We start from the raw sequence: 21,093 nt of genomic DNA on the forward strand, positions 1-21,093 counted from the left end.
CAGAGTCACTTTCCGTGCAGCGCGGCTCCTCAGAAATGATGCCGGCTTTTGCGAAAGCTTGAACAACAGAGCCAGCAGACACAGTCCATCTACAATCCATCCGCAAACGGTGGCGTAACTTGCACGGCGCTGCCTTCCATTTATCATGAAACTGTGGTCTCTGTCTGTCATCCATCGCTCCCACGCCGCTCGCAGCCTTACTATGAACGGGCGCGTCACACCGATGTCGAGCGGTGGAAGTTCCTTTGTCAGACCCCCGGGATAACGGCGAGCACAGCGTTCATTTGATTCATCTTTTTTTCACATCGGCTGTGAAATGGGCACGCAGCGATGGTGATGCGTGGAAAAAAGCACCTGGTCTCCTCACATACACCTGCCTTTCATCATCTCCTCATTCATCCAGCCTTTTCATTTGCGTTAATATCATCAGAGCGCTGTGTCTCGCTGTCAGCTCCCAGATCAGCTTCTCTGATTGGTTGATGCGGCGCGTCCAGCAACAAAACTTCAATTTTTCCATCTGAGCTGCAGCAGCGCGTTGGCGGTGCGTCAGATGCTTAAACGCTCCCGACGTGCTGCACCAAAATGCGCTGCAGGACCTTTTACTGCACCTATATGCGCGTCAACCATTGACTTTGCATGTAAACTCGCTGCTTCTGCTGCACCTGCTGGGTCCGGTTCACACCGATGTCGAGCGGTTGAACAGCGAGCACAGCGTTAATTTGTTTCCCCATGTTTTTCACATCAGCTGTGAGATGGGCACGCATGGAGTTACATATTAACAGCGATGGTGAGGGGTGGAAAAAAAACACCTGGTCTCCTTACATTCAGCCACTCTTTCATCATCTCCTCAATGAGGTGGTCTCAAAAGTCGCAGTTACAACACACATAGGGCGCACCGCACCATAGGGCGCACCACACATTTTGAGGGAAAAAAAAGACGTTTAAGTGCGCCTTATAGTCGTGAAAATACGGTATACCCACCACAGTCATCCACTGATTAATTCATAACAGATATTTATTCCCACAGCACATCTAAATAGTTATTCATGCTTCTCATTTAATACAAACATTGTCATCTGTAAGAACCACAGGAGGAACGTCGAAAACCTGTGGGAACTACTGGTCAGCAGAGTTAATTTGAATCATTTAAACTATCAGTACTATTTAAAGGATCATTTATTGATGTGTTTATAAAGTTGTAGGTGCAGCCCACTGAAATATTAGGCCGCCTGGGCCGAGAAGTGTTGTAATTGACATAAATTAGCAAAAAGAAATACAGCTATGCAATAGAGGAAGCGGGTGGGAGTTGATCCCAGAGTCTGTCAAGTGCGAGGCATGCGTGTTACCCCTTGCTCACACAGGCTCCGGTGCGGTTACCGAGCCGACGGAGACCGCAACTCCCGCACACCCCCTCTCACACCGCCCTTTTGACTACGGTGTGGTGCGGCTCTGCGGCTCCGGCAACAGGTCCGGAGATTTAACAGAAGTTCACTTGAGTTCACGTAACTTCACGCGATAACACGGCCCAAATAAGGATATTTGCGAGAGTTTGTTGCGGAGGGCTCCGGCACGCCGCAAGGATAGCTTTCTTGCGGAATTTTCTGCAGCGCCGGAGTGTCTCGGTAACCGCAGCCGGACAGCTCAGCAGCCAGTGAGAGAGGTTTACGTCTTCTTAATGACTTGGAATCACTGCAGCACCGCACCCACCGCACCGCAACGGTAAGACCGGAGTCGGTGTGAGCCTGGGGTTAACCCGTCAGAGAAACAGATGGATCTAAAGCTTGGGAACCAGGATGGATTAGAATTCGGAGCCATAGTGACAGGAACACACCGTGATAAAGCTCTTTTGAATCTGAAAGGTTGTTTATGATATTGCAATTTCACAGGTCAGAATTTTTTATATATATATATATATATATATATATATATATATATATATATATATATATATATATATATATATATATATATATATATATATATAATCATTATCCATACTATTGTTATGGAACAAACAAGTTCAACCTTGAAATAATGCGGACATTAGGATACCTGCTCAATTTTGGTTATGATAGCTATTCAGCAGATTCTAAACCATTCTAAACAGTATTAAATGTATCGAGCATTGTGTCGAGTTTTGGCCGATTGTGTCAAATTGGTTTATAGGGCTTTGAAATTGCCACCACTACTTACAGCAGGCATCCCCAAAGTCGGTCCTCGAGGGCCGCTGCCCTGCAGGTTTTAGAGGTTTCTCTGCTTTAGCACAGCTGATTCTGATGATTGCAGTTCAGCAAAAGCCTGTTAATCAGCTATCAATGAAAATCAGCTGTGCTGGAGCAGGGAAACCTCTAAAACCTGTAGGACAGCGGCCGTCGAACACCGACTTTGGGGATGCCTGACTTACAGGGAAACACAGGAGACTAGAGGTAGGCTAAAGTCCTACCACATGAGTTAACACTGTAACAATGAAGTGAAGGCAATGAGCTCCTTATAAGCCTCTCTCTTGATGAACGGTGATGTAAAACACCTGCGCTCTTCCACTAATCTGCTCCCAGATGTCATATGTAGGAAAGAGTGTGGAAAATTGGCCCCAAGAGGGAGCCTCATGCCAGGATCCCAACACATTTTTAATAATTATTTCTTAGTTTGAAAACGTTCCCCTGCCAGTAGTTTATAAGATGTTTTCAGCTTGTTTTGTGCTTGTTTTAACCCGATTAAATCATTGTATGATAGACCACGAAATGATGAATAAATACTATTCTTGAATACATGTAATTACTTTAATTGCCCTTATGAATAAATCTAAATTCTGAGAAATAAACCCATTCCTTTTTGCTTCTGTTTGATTACTCATTAGATTCGTATTATTTTGATATATGATAGAGTTGTAAAACATTATAAGACTCAGTATTTATTTACATTTGAACAGTTTAAAAGAATCATTAAATGCTACTCATATTCAAGATTATTATGGGGACAGACAGTTCATTTAAATGCTCTCCTTTTAATGTGTTGATCGGAACAGTTAAGATGTTGCTGCTGCTACAGGACGTTGTACCATCTAGCTTGCATAAATTTCAAACCACTGTGTGGCAGCTCTGTTTATTTTGGTAACATCCAGACAGGCTTGGAATATTACTGTGGTCTTGATCACACATCTTTTGGGACTTCTACAAGTTTAAGGATTTTCTTGGACTTAGGCTTCTTTCTATTTCCTTTCTTCCATCCAATCCTTAAATCGTGTCCAATGCAAGAGAAGTGACTTTAAAATTAATGGGAAGAAATGGAGGTTCTTGCAGGTGAAATTATTTGCTTTAACAACCAAGACACATTTAAACAGATAATCCATTGAAAAAAATCAATAAAGCAGCCAGAAAAACAGGAAATGGAGAATTATTGATCAAGAACATTTAAGATGACAAGAAAACCTGTCTTTATGGAAAATATGTATAAATAAGGGATTAGATAAGAGATTAGATAGATTAGATTTGCAATACTTGTTTGATAAAATTGTAATTTTTTCTTGTCTTCTTTTTTTTTCATAGGAAATGCCTTTGTGGTTAGCTTGGCCTTTGCTGACTTGGTGGTCGCCATCTATCCTTACCCACTGGTCCTGACAGCCATCTTCCATAACGGCTGGATTGCAGGACATATCCACTGCCAGATCAGTGGCTTCCTTATGGGCCTCAGTGTCATTGGCTCCATCTTTAACATCACAGGCATCGCAATCAACAGATACTGCTACATCTGCCACAACCTCAAATATGACAAGCTTTTCTCCAGTAGCAACACTATGTGCTACGTTATGCTTGTCTGGACGCTGACAATCATAGCCATTGTGCCCAATTGGTTTGTGGAATCGCTGCAGTATGACCCAAGGGTGTACTCCTGTACGTTTGCGCAGTCAGTTAGCTCGCTGTACACCATTACAGTTGTGGTGGTGCACTTCATTCTGCCAATGAGTATCGTCACCTATTGCTATCTGCGCATCTGGATTCTGGTGATTCAAGTCAGGCGGAGGGTAAAGCCGGACTCGCGGCCCAAAATAAAGCCCCATGACCTTCGGAACTTTCTCACCATGTTCGTGGTGTTTGTGCTGTTTGCTGTCTGCTGGGCACCACTGAACCTGATTGGCCTGGTGGTGGCGCTGGACTCCAGGTTAAGCCGGGCCATACCAGAGTGGCTGTTCACAGCCAGCTACTTCATGGCGTATTTCAACAGCTGCCTCAATGCCGTCATCTACGGTGTCTTGAACCACAACTTCAGAAAGGAGTATAAGAGGATTGTCCTGATTATCTTTAAGTTTCACTGCTGAGATGAAATGGCGAAACCAGACACAATGAAGAGTGTTCTTTGTTTGTTTTTTTAACAGTACTCCCAAGAGAAGAGTTTTAAAAGCCATGAGGTAAACATATAAAATGATATAAGAAAAGCAGACTAATAAAAACAACACTGTGAAATGAAGAAGAAACAACATGCAGTATGAAATTTAAAAAGTGTGGAACTTCAATCGTTGGATTAAGATGAACTAAAATAAATTATACCATAGTAAGAATTATCAATGCTGCCTTCAAGGAAACTTTTCTTAGAAAATGTAACCAGAGATCAGATGTAACTCTTAGTAATTGTCTCCCTATGACTGTCTTTGGAAGAATGCTAAAAGCTCAATACATATTGTTGAAAGTTTTTGACTACTCATGTTTTTACCCAGCATACAATTCATTTAAATGTTGAAATGTGAAAATATTGCCCATCTTCCTCTGCCTGATTCATTTTGATGTAGAACATGCTGCTGAACTTCTTTGAAACTGTGACTTTTTTTAAAATGATTTTCTGAATGAAAGGAGGTAAATGCCAAAATAGGAGAAAAAAAAGTAATTTATGTCATCAAGATTCTATTTTCTCAGCATAGTCTGAAATTATTTGCAAATAAAGGTGCTTTAAAGGGACAGTGTGTAAGATTTCCGTCCATCTAGGGATAAAGGCCAAGAATCATCACTCGGGTCAAATCAGTTCAAATAAACAATGAAACACATGGAACATTTCTCTGACAACAAGGCAGAGAGGGAGACTAACTACTGAACTACACTTCCTTGTTTTTAACATAACGCTGAAATAAAATTCACTTTTCACATACCCAGCATATAGCCTGCGACATCTGTGTCCATTTTAAAGCAACCACTCCCTCATAAATTGTCCCAACCAAATAAAAGCTGCACCAATGTAGACTTTTTTGTTTTCTTCTGGTTATTACTTTGTTTCTTTTTTTGGTTTGTTTCTCTTCCCTCTCACTGCACAAAGAGTTACTGATGGCCGTCAATTGCTTCAGCTCTATAAAGGTAGAATGACCTAGGGTTATTTTGGCTTGTTTTACAGTCCTCCACCACCGAGAACACATTTTATATACAGGTAAAAAGAGTAAAGTTGACAACTTTGTTCCATTTTTTCTCCTCTGATCAAAAATGGCAGCCTAACAAGGCTTCTATCATTGAGCGCACCACCCCCTATACTGTATATTTATAAATTCCTTTTCCAAAGTGTGTGAACCCTTTCTATATTGGATGTGATGTTAAAAGTCTTTCACAAAAAACAAATTCATTTTACACTACTTGATTTTTACTTATAAAAAGGTAAATTTTTTACTCACTGTCCCTTTAACACTATTATTTGTTGTTGAGGTGTAGAGACAGATAAACAAAATAGAGAGGCTTTAAAGGACTTTAATTTAAATAGACTTACTAACCATCATTTGTAGATATTATAGGAAATAAAGCTTATTTAAACCGTTTTAGATTTTCTAAGGCTCCAGAACATGAGAACCATTTCTCATTAGCAACTTTACTTAAAATATGAATTATAACAAGGTGTCTAATTTCACACCTTAAGATTCAAGTAAATGCACAGGTGCTTATTTTAGTGTTGGATTTTACACAGGGAAACCTCTTTTAATGGTGTTTATCCTAAAAAAAAAATATTTCAAATTAAATTACAGACAAAACAGTTTGTACGTTTGTCTTTCATCCACTTTTACTGTAGATGCAGCTTGCAGGGGCTTTTTAAGAAAATCTCTGGGAGTTCTGAGTTTTACCCTTAGCCTTTCTTTAATGGTAAACATCCAAAAGAGGCTCAGACTGAGGTGCTTTCAGTGTCATACAGCCATCCTGTGTGACATACCTAAAGCAACATGAGTGTTTCTTTGGTGCAGAACAGGAAACCTTGAAACATTGCACATCTACACTATTATCAGAAAAAGATTTTGTTGGTGAGGGACATGTTAACAAATTAAAAAAAAAACATTAAACAATATGAGTTTATATTAAATGGACTATGCAACATACAGAATTAACAGTTAGCACACATAAACCATACTTTCCCATCTGGCAGCAATTGCCCCACTTTGTACAGTCATCCTTTTTTCACATCACATTCTTACTGAATTCAGTATGGGTTGCATTCATAATAAGGTAGTATTTAGGATCTGTTCCACAGAATTCTTCACAAATGCATAATTTTACCAGTTTTGATGTTGTGGCACAGCTAGAAAAATATGTTAACAGCAGTTGAACAATTAACATGTCCTTTGATTAACTGTAATTAGGCAAATATAACCTTACCATTTTTCTAAAATATAAGCCTGATATTAGAATAGAGTCTAACCTGCAGTGTTGGCTTTTGAAGATTGGAGCTGGTAGACATTTTGGACATCTGTTGGAGGAAATTTTTAATAACAAGTCCACCTTTAACAGCACACTGTTCTTAAAAGACTTTTAACAAACAATTACTATGCAATATCTTTCAATGAAGACATTGTGTTTTACTGTTTATTTTCTTTGCACATATGCAATGCTTTAATGGAGTTACAGCTCTATCTGGATATCTTCGTTTTCTGAATATTTATCAATCTGCTCTAGAACTGCAGCTGCTGAAACTTTTAGCTTACAAACTTCATGTCACCCTTATAACACACATATCTACAAAACATCAGTCAGAGTTCAGTAACCTTTCAGATATGGCCTGAATGATTGATTAAAAGTTCCTCTTCTTGTAGGCGACACATGACAATGCAGTAAACGGTTTCAGAACCTAACAAATTCTCAAAGCAGTGAAAGACCAGGAGGTAGTAACAGACAGCTTAAACTGTAAACCGTCATATCCATGCCATAAAATGCTTCATTATGAATTATTAACTCTAGTTTTATGTTTGCTGGGTTTTTTTCAGGCCAACACCTAAAATCACGACTGCAAACTCCTGTATGTCAGCCCTGTTGATGTAATTTCCTAAGATCTACCAGGTATAGCACAGCAATCTACCATCTTTCATGTCAAAGTTTGACCATAGCACCAACTCTACTTATGTCTGAAAGTGTGATTAATGACAAAATAAGAGTATCTTAATTTCCTCCTCGACATTCTTTGAAATCCAGAGGGAGAATTAATAATGTCCTACAGATTGGCTTCATGTTCATTTAACTCTTTAACAAACTGAGATGCTTGCAGCTTTAACCATGTATTCGAATCTGACATATACATAATCTAAGATAATAAAAATAAGCCAGAAGTTTTCTGTGTCTGCCATTCTAAAGCAATGCAGGATAGGAAATTTGAAATATTTGCCTATCATTTAAATTGAGCCTTATGTAACATATAAAAATCAGGTTCAAGAGAAAATCTTCCCTGCAACAAGATTAACTCAGATATGAAGTATATGAAAAATCGAGTACAAAAACTAAAGATGAAAGTGAGGAATTAAGCCGTGATTACCTTGAATGGTATTCTGACCACACCACTGTGTTTCTCACGCCCCTAGAGCGTGTAAGCGTGTATGATGGTAAAGGGTGTTACTGCTGCGATAAACTGCAGTGTGTGTGTGGCTCTGGGTGCACTGGGATCAGTTCTTCCCTGAATTAAATGTCCAGTAAGGACACCTACAGGTGCTGGTCATAAAATTAGAATATCATGAAAAAGTAGATTGATTTCAGTAATTCCATTTAAAAAGTGAAACTTGTATATTATATTCATACATTACATACAAACTCATATATTTCAGATGTTTATTTTGTTTAATTTTGATGATTACAAATGACAACAAATGAAAATCTCAAATTCATCATATCAGAAAATTAGAATATTACTGAAGACCAATAAAAGCAAAGGATTTATAGAAATGTTGGCCAACTGAAAAGTATGAACATGAAAAGTATGAGCATGTACAGCACTCAGTATTTAGTTGGGCCTCCTTTGGCCTGTATTACTGCAGCAATGCGGCGTGGCATGGAGTCGATCAGTCTGTGGCACTGCTCAGGTGTTATGATAGCCCAGGTTGCTCTAATAGTGGCTTTTAGCTCTTCTGAATTGTTGGGTCTGGTGTATTGCATCTTCTTCTTCACAATACCCCATAGATTTTCTATGGGGTTAAGGTCAGGAGAGTTTGCTGGCCAATTAAGAACAGGGATACCATGGTCCTTCAACCAGGTACTGGTAGCTTTGGCACTGTGTGCAGGTGCCAAGTCCTGTTGGAAAATGAAATCTGCATCTCCAAAAAGTTGGTCAGCTGCAGGAAGCATGAAGTGCTCTAAAACTTCCTGGTATGTGGCTGCGTTGACCCTGGACCTCAGAAAACACAATGGACCAACACCAGCAGATGACATGGCACCCCAAACCATCACTGACTGTGGAAACTTTACACTGGACTTCAAGCAACTTGGATGAAGTGCCTCTCTTCTTTTCCTCCAGACTCTGGGACCTTGATTTCCAAAGGAAATGCAAAATTTACTTTCATCAGAGAACATGACTTTGGACCACTCACCAGCAGTCCAGTCCTGTTTCTCTTTAGACGCTTCTGACGCTGTCTGTGGTTCAAGAGTGGCTTGACACAAGGAATGCGACAGCAGAAACCCATGTCTTTCATACGTCTGTGTGTGGTGGTTCTTGAAGCACTCACTCCAGCTGCAGTCCACTCTTTGTGAATCTCCCCCACATTTTTGAAGGGGTTTTGTTTCACAATCCTCTCCACGGTGCGGTTATCTCTCTTGCTTGTACACTTTTTTCGACCACATCTTTTCCTTCCCTTCGCCTCTCTATTAATGTGCTTGGACACTGAGCTCTGTGAACAGCCAGCCTCTTTAGCGATGACCTTTTGTGTCTTGCCCTCCTTGTGCAAGGTGTCGATGGTCGTCTTTTGGACAACTGTCAAGTCAGCAGTCTTCCCCATGATTGTGTAGCCTATAGAACTAGACTGAAAGACCATTTAAAGGCTTTTGCAGGTGGTTTGAGTTAATTAGCTGATTAGAGTGTGGTACCAGGGGCCATCAATTTTGAACCTTTTCACAATATTCTAATTTTCTGATATGATGAATTTGAGATTTTCATTTGTTGTCATTTGTAATCATCAAAATTAAACAAAATAAACATCTGAAATATATAAGTTTGTATGTAATGTATGAATATAATATACAAGTTTCACTTTTTAAATGGAATTACTGAAATCAATCTACTTTTTCATGATATTCTAATTTTATGACCAGCACCTGTAAATTGGCAACAGGGGCCCAGCAGTTGGAGAGGAAAATTATGCTCATCTGTGCCAAAATTTTGTTGGCTCACTAGTTTAAGTTGCCATGCGAAATCATAAAGTTAAAAAGCTAACTCTACGTTTTAAAATTTAATATTAATACATTTTTAAGTTATACAGGATTTATAGAAGAAGAAAAAATTTAACCTTTTAGGGAACGGGGTATGTTGGTTTGTTCTTTTGTCCCAAGCATTACTATGAGTACCGTAAATGAATGGATGTATTAAGATTTTATCAACATGTATTTACATTGGCAAATGTCTTTGTGTGTATTTCACACAAATGATGCTATTTATCTGTTAGAAAAGGGCTACTATTTTAGTTGAGCAGCAGTTTATCCACACCTGTAGCATTAAAAACTCTTGTTTATTTAGAGCCTTGGTTCTAATGCATTAAATATTTGACTTACACCTGATTTCTTTTTTTTATTACAGCTTGAGCCCCACTATCCATGAAATCCTTGGGTTTAGATATCCCTAACTACAAAATGTCATTAAGGTGTCATAATGAAAATAAAAATGTCTAATTCTTAATAACTTTAGACGTTTAGAGGTAGTTACTTCTGAAATCTGGGTCAGATCAGTTTTTCAGTTGAAGGTCTGCAGATCTAGGCCGAGTGGGCTTAGTTAAATTAACAACCAAAATGAATGCATGATTTCTAAAATTCTCTCTACTGAATCAAAACATCAATATATACTTTTTCTAAGATGCAAGATTGAAGTTTTGCACTAAGATCTAAGGAGATTGGAGATCATCAATTGATCAATTGGCATTTTAAAAGAACGTAAATGTAAACAGTTACATCATCAGATGATGAAGAAACAATATCTACCTTTATCTACATTTAGTAATAAAAGCTAGTAGTATCCATGTAATTTTGTTTTTCAGTTCACCATAGGATAAATATAATTTTTACATTGATTTTTATCTGTAAAGCAATGGAATAAAAAACTAAAAGCTTCTTTTCAACTGCATCTCTCCCTTATTTTGTTGCAGATAATTTTTTGTTCCATTTTTATTTCCAACATTATTTATTTTTTTCAGTGCATTTTTTTCCTAATGTTGTACATTTAGTTGGACTTGGATCTTTGTACTTTTCTTTTTCAGATGTTCAGTTGTATGTAAGACCTACAGCATGTCATGTTGCTTATCTATATTGTGCCAAGTGTTAGCTGTCAGACAGGTTGATATTTAACTCCAGAGCCCTTTCTTAAACAGGGGAATTCATGATCAAATTAATAATTGCAACTCAGCAACCAAAAAAGAGCAAATGATCAAACCTCAACCACCGTACCTTACAGCTAAAATAAGGTGTTTGTGCTGATATGTTTTGCTTTGTTTTCCCCAAACATGGTGGTGAACATTCAGGCCAAACATCACTACTCTGGTCTCATCTCTCCAAAGAAATCTGTTCCAGAAGTCTGGTGTTTTATTAAGGTATACCCTATAGGTTGCGCTGCTATGGTGCCATATTTTAATAAAATAAATGTTTTTAACCTGTCAACCCAGATAAGCTACACTTGTTCAGTGTTTTTTTTTTCTATTTGCCCTTTGATGTGATGTATTTTTAACATTTAATGTGCTAAATCAGGTCTGCAGGATCTGATATAAATGCTTCAGGCTGCTTAGTTGTTACCATGACTAAATTAAAGCTATAGACATATCTACATTGGTGTCACAATAGAAGTAACAACATCAAACTCAGCCCTTTCAAAAGCTACAGATCTCTGAGACACTCTAGGCTCTAACAGAATGAGTTAGTCATACACCCTGCAAATGTTCTTATTCTGAGGTAATTCATTAGCATAATCGTTTATCTTTGTGTTTCGATTCATTTCTTTTGCAAATAAATTAGATAAACCATTTGGACCAGCATGTTTTTTTTACAGGAACCATGTTGTTCTGAGATGGGTTGCTCACCTTAAAAACTTATCCCAATTACTTTATCCATTCCAAATATTTTTAATTTCTTGTTGCTGCCTTCACTTGCTCTGTACCAATCGATTTCTGTTTATTTCTAAACTTATATTGGAATCTGCAAGTCAATGTACAGTGGCCAGCATGTGCAAAAGCACACTAAATGATAAAAGCTCTGCAAATGCCAAGACAAACATATGAAGTTAATGTAATTAAGGGCAAGCCTGTCTTTTTAGGTGCATTTTTTTTTTTTTTTTTTTTTTTTTTACTTTGTGCAACATTTATGCTTACAGTATGTCCAATCGTTTGCTGATGGTCTGCATTTCTCTGCCATTTTATCAATTGTTTACAGGCAAAATAGGGCAAACTCCCGGACTCTGTCAAGGAATTTCAGAAAATCCAAAGAGGTGCCACAAGAAGATGAGCACTTACCTACAACATTCATACTTCTTGGTTTTAACATCTTTTTTCAAAGTACAACCATAAACTTTAATATATCTTATTAAGATTTGATATGATCAACCAACTGAAAGCCTTTTTTTTGGTCTATGTTTGTTCTGTTATATTGTGCTACTTTGTGTTGGCCTATCTCATAAAATCACTATAAAATACAAGGGAGTTTGTACCCAGGTACCCAATTTCACCCATTAAATACTTATGTCCTGCTTTTATCATATGATTTCTTGCTTCAACACACATTGATAAAGAGGTTGTATTGTTTGGCCTCTGTAGAAGTTTATGATATGCAGAATTTTATATCCAACCTTCTGAACCAGCTGTGTTGAAACAGGGATACATCCAAATCATGCAGGACACAGTAAAAAAAAAAAAAAAAAAAAAAAAAAAAAAAAAATACTTATTAGGAAATTACTGGTCTGTAGAATTAAGTTGTTTCTTACTGTCCATTATAGGCTGATTTGTTCCTTTTATGAGATAAAACTGAACATCTCCACTGGCCAAAAAATATAGCTTCAGTGATACAACAGGAAGTTTTCATTTGTTAAAATGTTACCTGATTTTTTCTTAGACGTTAGGTACAGTAATAAAAAAAAAGCTGGGCAAGTCTTCTGGATTGTGTTACTGAGATGCATTAGGATAACTTTGATTGTTTGCACTAGCTGGACAGATTCTAATATAAACCAACAAACAGAACTACAAAAAAACAGCTATAACAACAATATGAATCCTTGAAGAAAGTTTTCATCAAAATATAAAGTAATTTGATGAATATCTTTTCTTAAGTTTATTTTCCAAAAAGCAGATATGTTTATAGTGAATTAAAATCCTTAGATTCTGCAGAACATAAAACATGCATCGGTTTTGCTTGTTCAGAAAAGCCTAATGCAGATGGCCACAAATTTAATTGGTCCACTGAGGATGGAAAAGTACAGAATCAGCCTTTACCTGTGGTGATGTGTATTAAAGGATTGGGGATTTTTCCTTTTAGTCCTGAAGATCAATGCAATAAGCGAAGTGTTGATATTTGTGTTTGGAGTTGCAGCAGAAAAAGAGAAAAGTCCATATTTGTCGCTGAAGGCCAACTAGCTTCAATGGGAGCTATCAGTATTCAAGAATGTAACTGTTTTGCTTTCATAAGCTGTTTTTGCACATCACCATGAAGAATGTTTGTTCTGAATGTCTGTAACGTTGAAGAGTCAAAAGAAACCCACTGAGTCCTAAAAAAAAGTCTTAATAAATGAACGTTCACTGTGAGAAGGCTCCCTTGTTGCTTTTTCCCCCTTGAACTCTGCAGCACAGCAAACTGAAGCACTTGGAAAAATAATTATTTAGGTTCACCAGTATTCAGTTACTAAAAAGTAAATATTTTCTGTCTGAAATTACATTGATTTTTCAACACCTATCTGCTTAGAGAGAAGCATAATATTGAGTCAGGACAGATTTCTAGCCATTGGGTTTTTCTGTGAGTCAAGGTGCTAAAATGAAGAGGACACACAAATCACTAATATTGTGCTCTTCTGTGATTATATCAACAGACACCTGACCACTATCCATCTCTCCGGTTACAAACACACCTATACAAACTTCAGCCCAACACCATCCTCTGTGGTCTGATGGTGAAGGTTGTAGTAACATCAGGATCTGACAGGTAGCTGTTGCCAGAAACAACACTGCAAGTCAAGCACCATCTTATCAGGGGGTAAGGAGGGGGAATGAATTCAGAGGGCACATGAAGAGAGAAATGAATGTATTACTTGAGGGGAAAGACAGCACTTAGATGTGATAGCACTTAGAAATGACATGACAATTAGTAAAATATAGATCACGGAAATTGAAATAATAATCCCTCAACTTGTGTAGGCGAATCATATCAAGACAAAAAAACAACAAGTCTGTGCTATTTCTTCAATTAACATTTGACAAAGGTTCAGCTGGAAAGACCAAACTGTAGGGTTTTTGTTAGAAATAAGTCTGCTTTCATTTCTAATTATGGGAATCAGTGTGATTTAACTCTAGAAAGCATATTCTCTCTTGTTGCTGTCTTGATACATCAGGCCCCCCTCCCAGTAAACACTGCATGGAGACCCAACGAGAGGAGAATTTAGAGGAATAAATCAGTCCTAATGTTTTTCTTTAAAAGTTAAGATACTTTCAGCAGGACACACATATTTAATGACCAAAGCATCAGAAAATGATAATTGAATATTGAATTCCAGTTCCCAGTCCGTATTCTGACAAGTTGTAGGCCCAAAACCTTGCAGTCTTATTTGCCACTAAGTTTTTGAGAATTGATATTGGAAAAAAAATCTAAAAAATGTACAATTTCTATTGATTAAGAGATGCGAGCAAAGTGCCTTATGGATTTATTAGAGGACTATCTCTTAAATATAGTACAACAACTACCCCTTTAGTATATACAAACTTTTTTATGCACAATGGCATACATTCTAAAATTGGAAGGCAGCTTTGAATTGTTCAGATCGTCTTGTTAAAGGAAGCTGTGCCATTAGATCCGACTGCTGCCTTTGACACAGTGAATTATAAAATTTCAAAATTTCCTTTAGAGAATTGGGTGGGTATCTACTGCATTGCTGTGATTTAAATCTTATTTGGCATTACAGATTTTCTATTTGGCAATCTTGGGCTTCTCTGTAATGTGGGGTCCCACAGAGCTCAGTTTTAGGCTCCCTTTCTTTCTCTCTGTGTTTGCTACCCCATCTTCAGGAAAATGCACTCCATCATTATACAGATTACTGCCAGATTTGTCCCCCTCCTAATAAGGGCAAAGGCTTGCTTACTGATCACTGTCCAAATGTCTTAATAAAGTAAAGGCTCGACCATAGACAGCTGGAGATAGACAAATATATCTCCAGCTATATATATATATATATACTGTGTATATATATATATATATATATATATATATATATATATATATATATATATTTATTAGGGATGGAACGGTTTTTGAAAACGGTCCAAACCGTTCGGTTCGATTCGCGTGTGTTGCATTCGGTTTATGCGCTGCTCCTTTTTCTTATAGGTGAAGCGTGTACACTCCAGAGCAGAAGGTGGCGGTACTGTGACCAAAGCCAACCACCAGTAGTAAACAAGAAGAAGAAGAAGCGAAGCAGCGTAGCCGGGTGTAGCAGAAAAAAATCAGTTGTTGTGGAGAATTGTGTGAGTATGGCGAGTGGGAAAGAACAGGAGTTTAGAAGACCGTCCAGCAGCACTTTATAGGTCTGCTGTATGGGACCACTTTGCATTTAGAGTGACCTACGATGACGGCGGAAAGAAAGTTGTGGATAAAAGTGCAACAGTGTGCAAGCATTGTGCAACACGTTTTGTTTATGCTAACAGCAACACGACCAACATGTCAGGCTAACCCCGAAATCCCACATACTCCTTCAGCGCTCCGCTCCGCCGCCCCGCTGCGCTCCAGACCGCCTGCGCAAAGCAAAGCCTACAGCCTCCGCTGTGGCTCCCGTCCGCTCCACTCTGAGTTCCTTGGAGATCGTAGAGAGCATGCACGAGATGATTAAATTCAAAGCAGCAAAACATGCGGAAATGATCCAGGGTTTCCACGGATCAGTAAAAATAATTACAATTCAATAATTCTTTTTGATTTTTTCATTAATTCCATAAATTTTTATGGGATTTCGGGTTAACAATCAACATATACCGAACCGAACCGAAAACCGTGACCATGAAATATATATATATATATATATATATATATATATATATATAAAACGTGATTTCCATTTTCTGTCATTTTTATTTATTCATACTTTTGTTGATATCAGTTTATTTTACTGGAAGCTGATTTTTTTATTTATTGGATATTTATTGGACTGCATTTATTGGAAAGGCATATAAACATTCATGCACAACAGTAAGTACGTTCAGCATCAGATGTCCGGGCTCAAAGCAGGGGACCCAGTTTTCAAGGCAGACAGACAGTCGGATAATTCAAAAAGGGTTTATTTAAAAACAGATCTGCAGTACCAGCGGCTAGGGCTACTAAGGCAGGAACATCTGCAGAAAGGAAACACAGGTTAGTGACCACTTAAATCTGACCAAAGATTATGAATGTGAGGATGATTCCAGCCAGTGGGCTGACAACAAGACGTGGCGGGCTCTGCCCATAGAGTCGCAGATGCTGTAGCCACGGAGGACGGAGAAAAAGCAGGAGATCAGTTATGAAGGAAGGCAAGATAACCCAGAGGGCGAAGCCAAAACCCGGGGTCGAGAACTTGCTCAGAGTTCAAAACCAAGAGATCAAAGGTCCAGAGAGGTTCCGGGAAAAAATCCAGGTTGCTGACAGGAAGCAGCTCCAAATTCAGCAAACAGGCGGAATCCAGCAGGAGTCCAAAGACTGGTCAGGCAAACAGATCATAGATCATCATGGAACAGGCAGGCTCAGCGGCTGAGAGGCAGGTCAGGATCCGGTTATCAGAAACACTAAGGTTAAGCTGAATCACTCTGACCAGTGGCTCGAGACATAATCTCGCCTGATGACTGGAAGCAGTCAGGTTAAAACAGATCAGACGGGAACAGACAGACTCAGTGGCTGAGAGGCAGAACAAGTAATCAGAAAAACTAACGTAAATATAGCACACTCTTCCCACTGGCGCAAGAATAATCTGGTTCTAAGGACTGGTTAAGAAGGTAGGTTTAGTAGAAGCTGGATCAGGAGGATAAGATGAACTGCAAGATAAATTCTAAAGTCCAACAAATTTAAATTCATTGATAAGTTTTTACCCTTTCATCCAAAGAGAACACCAGTCAGCCTGCAAACTTTTACAATCATTCAAAGAATCACAACTGAGAATCAACAGGAATCAGAACTGAAACAGGAAATTGGAACCAGAATCATCATCATTAAAATGAAGCCCAACCCAACGCTTTGGTGACAACCAATTTAATTTCCAAATTTGTTGTTGAAAGAGAAGGACTCATTCTACCTACATAAGTGTTGTGTTGACCATTCAGGGAAATGGCATTCCGTGGAATTTCCTCTTTCATCAGTAATGCATCTTTAATTGTGTCAAATATTTTAGGTCATAATTTCATTTTTTAAATGTTTATTTTAAGTTGGAAATATTTTGATGTATCTTTTTTCAATTTGTGTATATATTTCAATCTGAAAAACTCACACAGAGAGAAAAGATAATTAGAAGAATTTATTGATAAGAAAGTATAGTCTTTGGCGCTCAGACCTTGGCAGGAACATTCATGCTGAATTATGCTTTAACATGCATGAGTAGATGAATGAGAATAGGGATGTTCCCCCCGGCCTGAAACTGGTGGTGGTTTAATCCGAGCTGGTTGACAAGGTGATCTGCTGGGCAGAATTGTGGGACTAGAAGACTGAGGGAGCTGATGCCGGGGCTTCACTCAGACTCGGGATATAGAGGTCCTGCTCGGTGATGCAGGTACCGTGAACTGTCCATGATGAGCAAGCATGAAGCGACAGTGGAGAGGAAAAACTCCCCTTTGGGAAGAAACCTTTGGCAGAACCGGGCTCAACATGGTGGTCTTCTGCCGGACCAATGCGATGAGACGAGGGATGGTGACAACTGGGATTAATACTCTCTGATGAGGTTGAGGTGAAGTCGTGTCATGAAGGACGATTCAGCTGCGATGGCGGAGAAGGGGATGGAGGTGGGTGAATTGTCGTCTGAATCGAAATCCGACATTGCGATTGCAGGATAGCGGCTGGGATGAGATTGAAAGGAGTTTATAAAGTGGAAGCAGGACACTGATTGGGCTTCGTGGTGGAGTAGTTCGAAGCTGATTGGCTCGCTTCGGAGACGGATCAGCTCCTGATTGATGGAGGTAAGTCAGAGTTTCTTCAATTGAACTTCCGCTAGAGCTTAATTTCTCTAATAGTAGCTAATTATGTTTGGTGAATCTTTACTTTTGTTTATTTGGAGGAGATAATACTATTTCCTCTCTGTTTTGATTTTATCTTTATGTTTCTTCTACTATGTATTTTCTTTTCAGATGTCCTACTTCTAAAGAGGTCACATATATTTTTATAAACATTTAAAATCTCAAACACCTGGCATATATTTGTTTCCTCCCACTATCTTAAATCTTTGGTTTAAAAAATGTGTATATAAAATTGTTGTACTCCTTTCTATAAGAACCTAAACAATCATGCTGCAATTCCCTCCAGGCTTCACAGAAACATTTGATGCAACACTGCACAGATCAGTGCTGCAGCTAGGGGAGTGGGATGAAACATACAGTATTCATTAAAATAAAGAGAAGGGGGAGTAAAGTACAGAAGAGTTTGGTCAAATGAAACCTCCCATGATATGGGTCATAAGCCTACAGTAAGGATGGCTTTATGGAAAAAATAAAAGATATGACAAGGAAGAAAAAAACTGTAAAAAGGAGGAAGCAGGGGAAAATGTTTGAATTAAGAAAAACTCTTACAGGTACACACTGAATACCTTTCAAAAAAATTTCAGCGTTTTTCTAAAAATTATATACCTACTGTAGATAGCAGATAAAGCTTAGGCAATTAAAAAGCCACATCTTCTTAAATAAACAATTTTAAATTCTTAACAGATTTTTTTTATTTTATTTAAATTATTTTTTAGATTTTCTTGTATCAAAAATTGACTTAATTTTTACTACAGTCTATGCACGTATATCTCATTGTCACATACAAAGCAGAGAATATTATCTACTTTTTAATCTACATTTACCCCACTGACATTGAAGAGATCAAGGCATGGTGGAAAGCAAAGCTATGAAACATGAACAAGGCCCTTCTGAGGGAAATGCCTCGATCCTCAATCTTCATATTCTGATACAGCTGAACGTATTAAGAGTGCATCTTAAAGCAGTTGACATACATCTGCTTTAAGTTTTGGTCATGTCTGGTATTCACCACTTTTGGTCAGATATCTGTGATACATATATTTTTGGAAAAGGGTTTACCCCAATTCCATGCATGCTATATTTGGGTTTACCAACAAATCAGTCAATAGTAGACACATATCTATTTGCCCTATATCAGCTAATGCACGTTATTTATCTATCATCCTCACGTCTTGAAGTATTTTGAGAAACTATACGTCCCTCATTGATGAGAGCAATGATTAGCTTTTGTATTTAGTCACCTCTCTTTACTTCAGTATTCAAGTACTGTGTTCTTTCCCTCTTTTCCTTATTTCTTGAGGGGTTCATTTATTTTCTTTCCTCTTTTATTCTTTGCTTTTTTAATATTCTGTAAACAGTTGTAAAATTACTGAAACTCATACAATGTGATGCCTGGGTTGGTTTTGGTTTGATACGATTTTTGTGTCTGACATAATTATTTAATTCAACCTTCTGGCCAAATGTGTTTCTTTTTTACATCTACGTTGGTGACATTTAATAGATAAAAAAAAAAGAAAAAAAAAAAAGAAAGAAAACTGGACCAGTCAAGCTACTCTATGGTTTATGGCTCGTCTTTGACAAATGTATGTCAAGAAAACAAATTGACAAATTAATCAGAACGCCAATTAATCAACCAATTAGGACTTTTCAAATTTACTATTTTCCTTATTTACATAATCATAACTAACATTTCCCCACTTAAATACTTTGAGGCTTTTTTTTGGGCAGCTTTTGTGAAATACAAATATTTCCTCTCTGTCACATAATAATGTAATCTAAGCCTTTTAATCCAGTGACAGATACAGATAGATATGCTGTGGATTCAATCCAGAAGAGAAGTCTGGCATTTGGTAGGGAGACAGGAGCAGCAGTTTCATTTAATGTCAGGTACCACACTAACAAATGAGCAGTGTTGGGCAAGCTACTTGTCCAGTGTAGTGAGCTAAGCTATCAGTTACTCAACAATAAATTAAGCTTCACTACACAAAAGCTACCACCTAAAGAATTATAGCAAGCTAAGTTACACTAATGTGTTAAAAGTAGCTTAACTACATCAGAAGCTACTTAACGTTGTACCAACCTAATGTCAATTCAAAATGAGTCTGATGCACTGGTTAAAATATTTATTAAAGATCAGCCAATGACATAACACAGTGTAAACATTGCTTTATGATCAGCATATTAAAATAAAAACTAAAGTAATTACTAGTAGACAAACTAGTAAACAATCTGCTGTTATTAGAACCAAATTAAAGGTACTGTGTAGTGTTCTACACACTGAGACATGGCTATGAGTTTGCATTCAATGGACATCTCTAGGGAAAACAAAACCCTACAAAAGATCTCAATTAAACAGTTGATTCAAGTAACAAACAAAACTGTTTACAAAAGAAGGTGAAAAAATAAAGAAGCTAATTAAGAGATACATATATATATGTCTCACCATATAATTTAATTTCTACCTACATATTTATTCATTGTATTTTTGGAGGCAATTAATTGAATGCTTATTTATTTATTTATTGAGCATTTATTTATTTATGTATTTTATATACGGTAGAGCTTTTCCTCCATAAAAAATCTTATCTGTGAACAGCCTAAAAACAGATTTATGTAAACATCCTGTCAGGTAAACTAGGCCATGAAAATACAATATCGAAGTTTCACTACTGCTCTCTGATTAGAGTATCTTAGTGGCACATAGATATGGGAGAATTATCCTGCCATAATGCAAGAGCACATAACTTCAATTAGAGAAAAGAATTTCATCTTCTTGCTCTCAAAACTTATAATGCTCACACTCAAAACATGGGCTCTCTCTCAAATATTTTCTCTTCTTTCTCAAATCTTTGTTTCTTATCTCAGATTTAATGCTTCTTGCACAGATATTTTCTCCTCTCGCTTGCCTCCTTCTCTTCGCGCACAAACCGCGCTCTGTTACGCTCGCAAACCCGTAGGCTCTGCTTGCGGATTTGTTTTGCTCTCTCAGACTGCAGTTGGATCGTTGCCTAGCAACCTTTCCAGCCAATAGAACGACAGCCTGGGAAAGGGTGCGCTTGTTTAACCCTACGGAGTGTGCCTGTGCTACTACGCCACTTATAAGAGCGTCAGCTGAAACTGCTATTTACAGTAGTTTTGTGGCTGATTGTTGTTTAGAAATAGAAAACCTGGTTTCATTTCTTAGTTTTGCCCTGGATTTTGTAGCGTTTGTGGACACTACGTCGCTACTTGATCAAAACAATAACGTC

At 37.9% G+C, this 21,093-nt stretch overlaps 1 protein-coding gene across 1 annotated transcript in view; it reads left to right on the forward strand.

The window, feature by feature from the left end:
• The window catches only part of mtnr1al (melatonin receptor type 1A like), a 39,011-nt gene extending 32,791 nt beyond the window's left edge, over positions 1-6,220 (forward strand). Inside the window, exon 2 of the mRNA XM_038295402.1 lies at positions 3,546-6,220. Coding sequence (XP_038151330.1) covers positions 3,546-4,315 — 770 coding nt within the window. The 3' untranslated portion in view covers positions 4,316-6,220. The remainder of the gene's footprint in view (positions 1-3,545) is intronic.
• The last annotated feature ends 14,873 nt before the right edge of the window (positions 6,221-21,093 follow it).

The sequence above is a fragment of the Cyprinodon tularosa genome, unplaced genomic scaffold (genome assembly GCF_016077235.1).
Source record: "Cyprinodon tularosa strain WSP-4 unplaced genomic scaffold, ASM1607723v1 ctg355, whole genome shotgun sequence".
Lineage (NCBI taxonomy): Eukaryota > Metazoa > Chordata > Actinopteri > Cyprinodontiformes > Cyprinodontidae > Cyprinodon > Cyprinodon tularosa.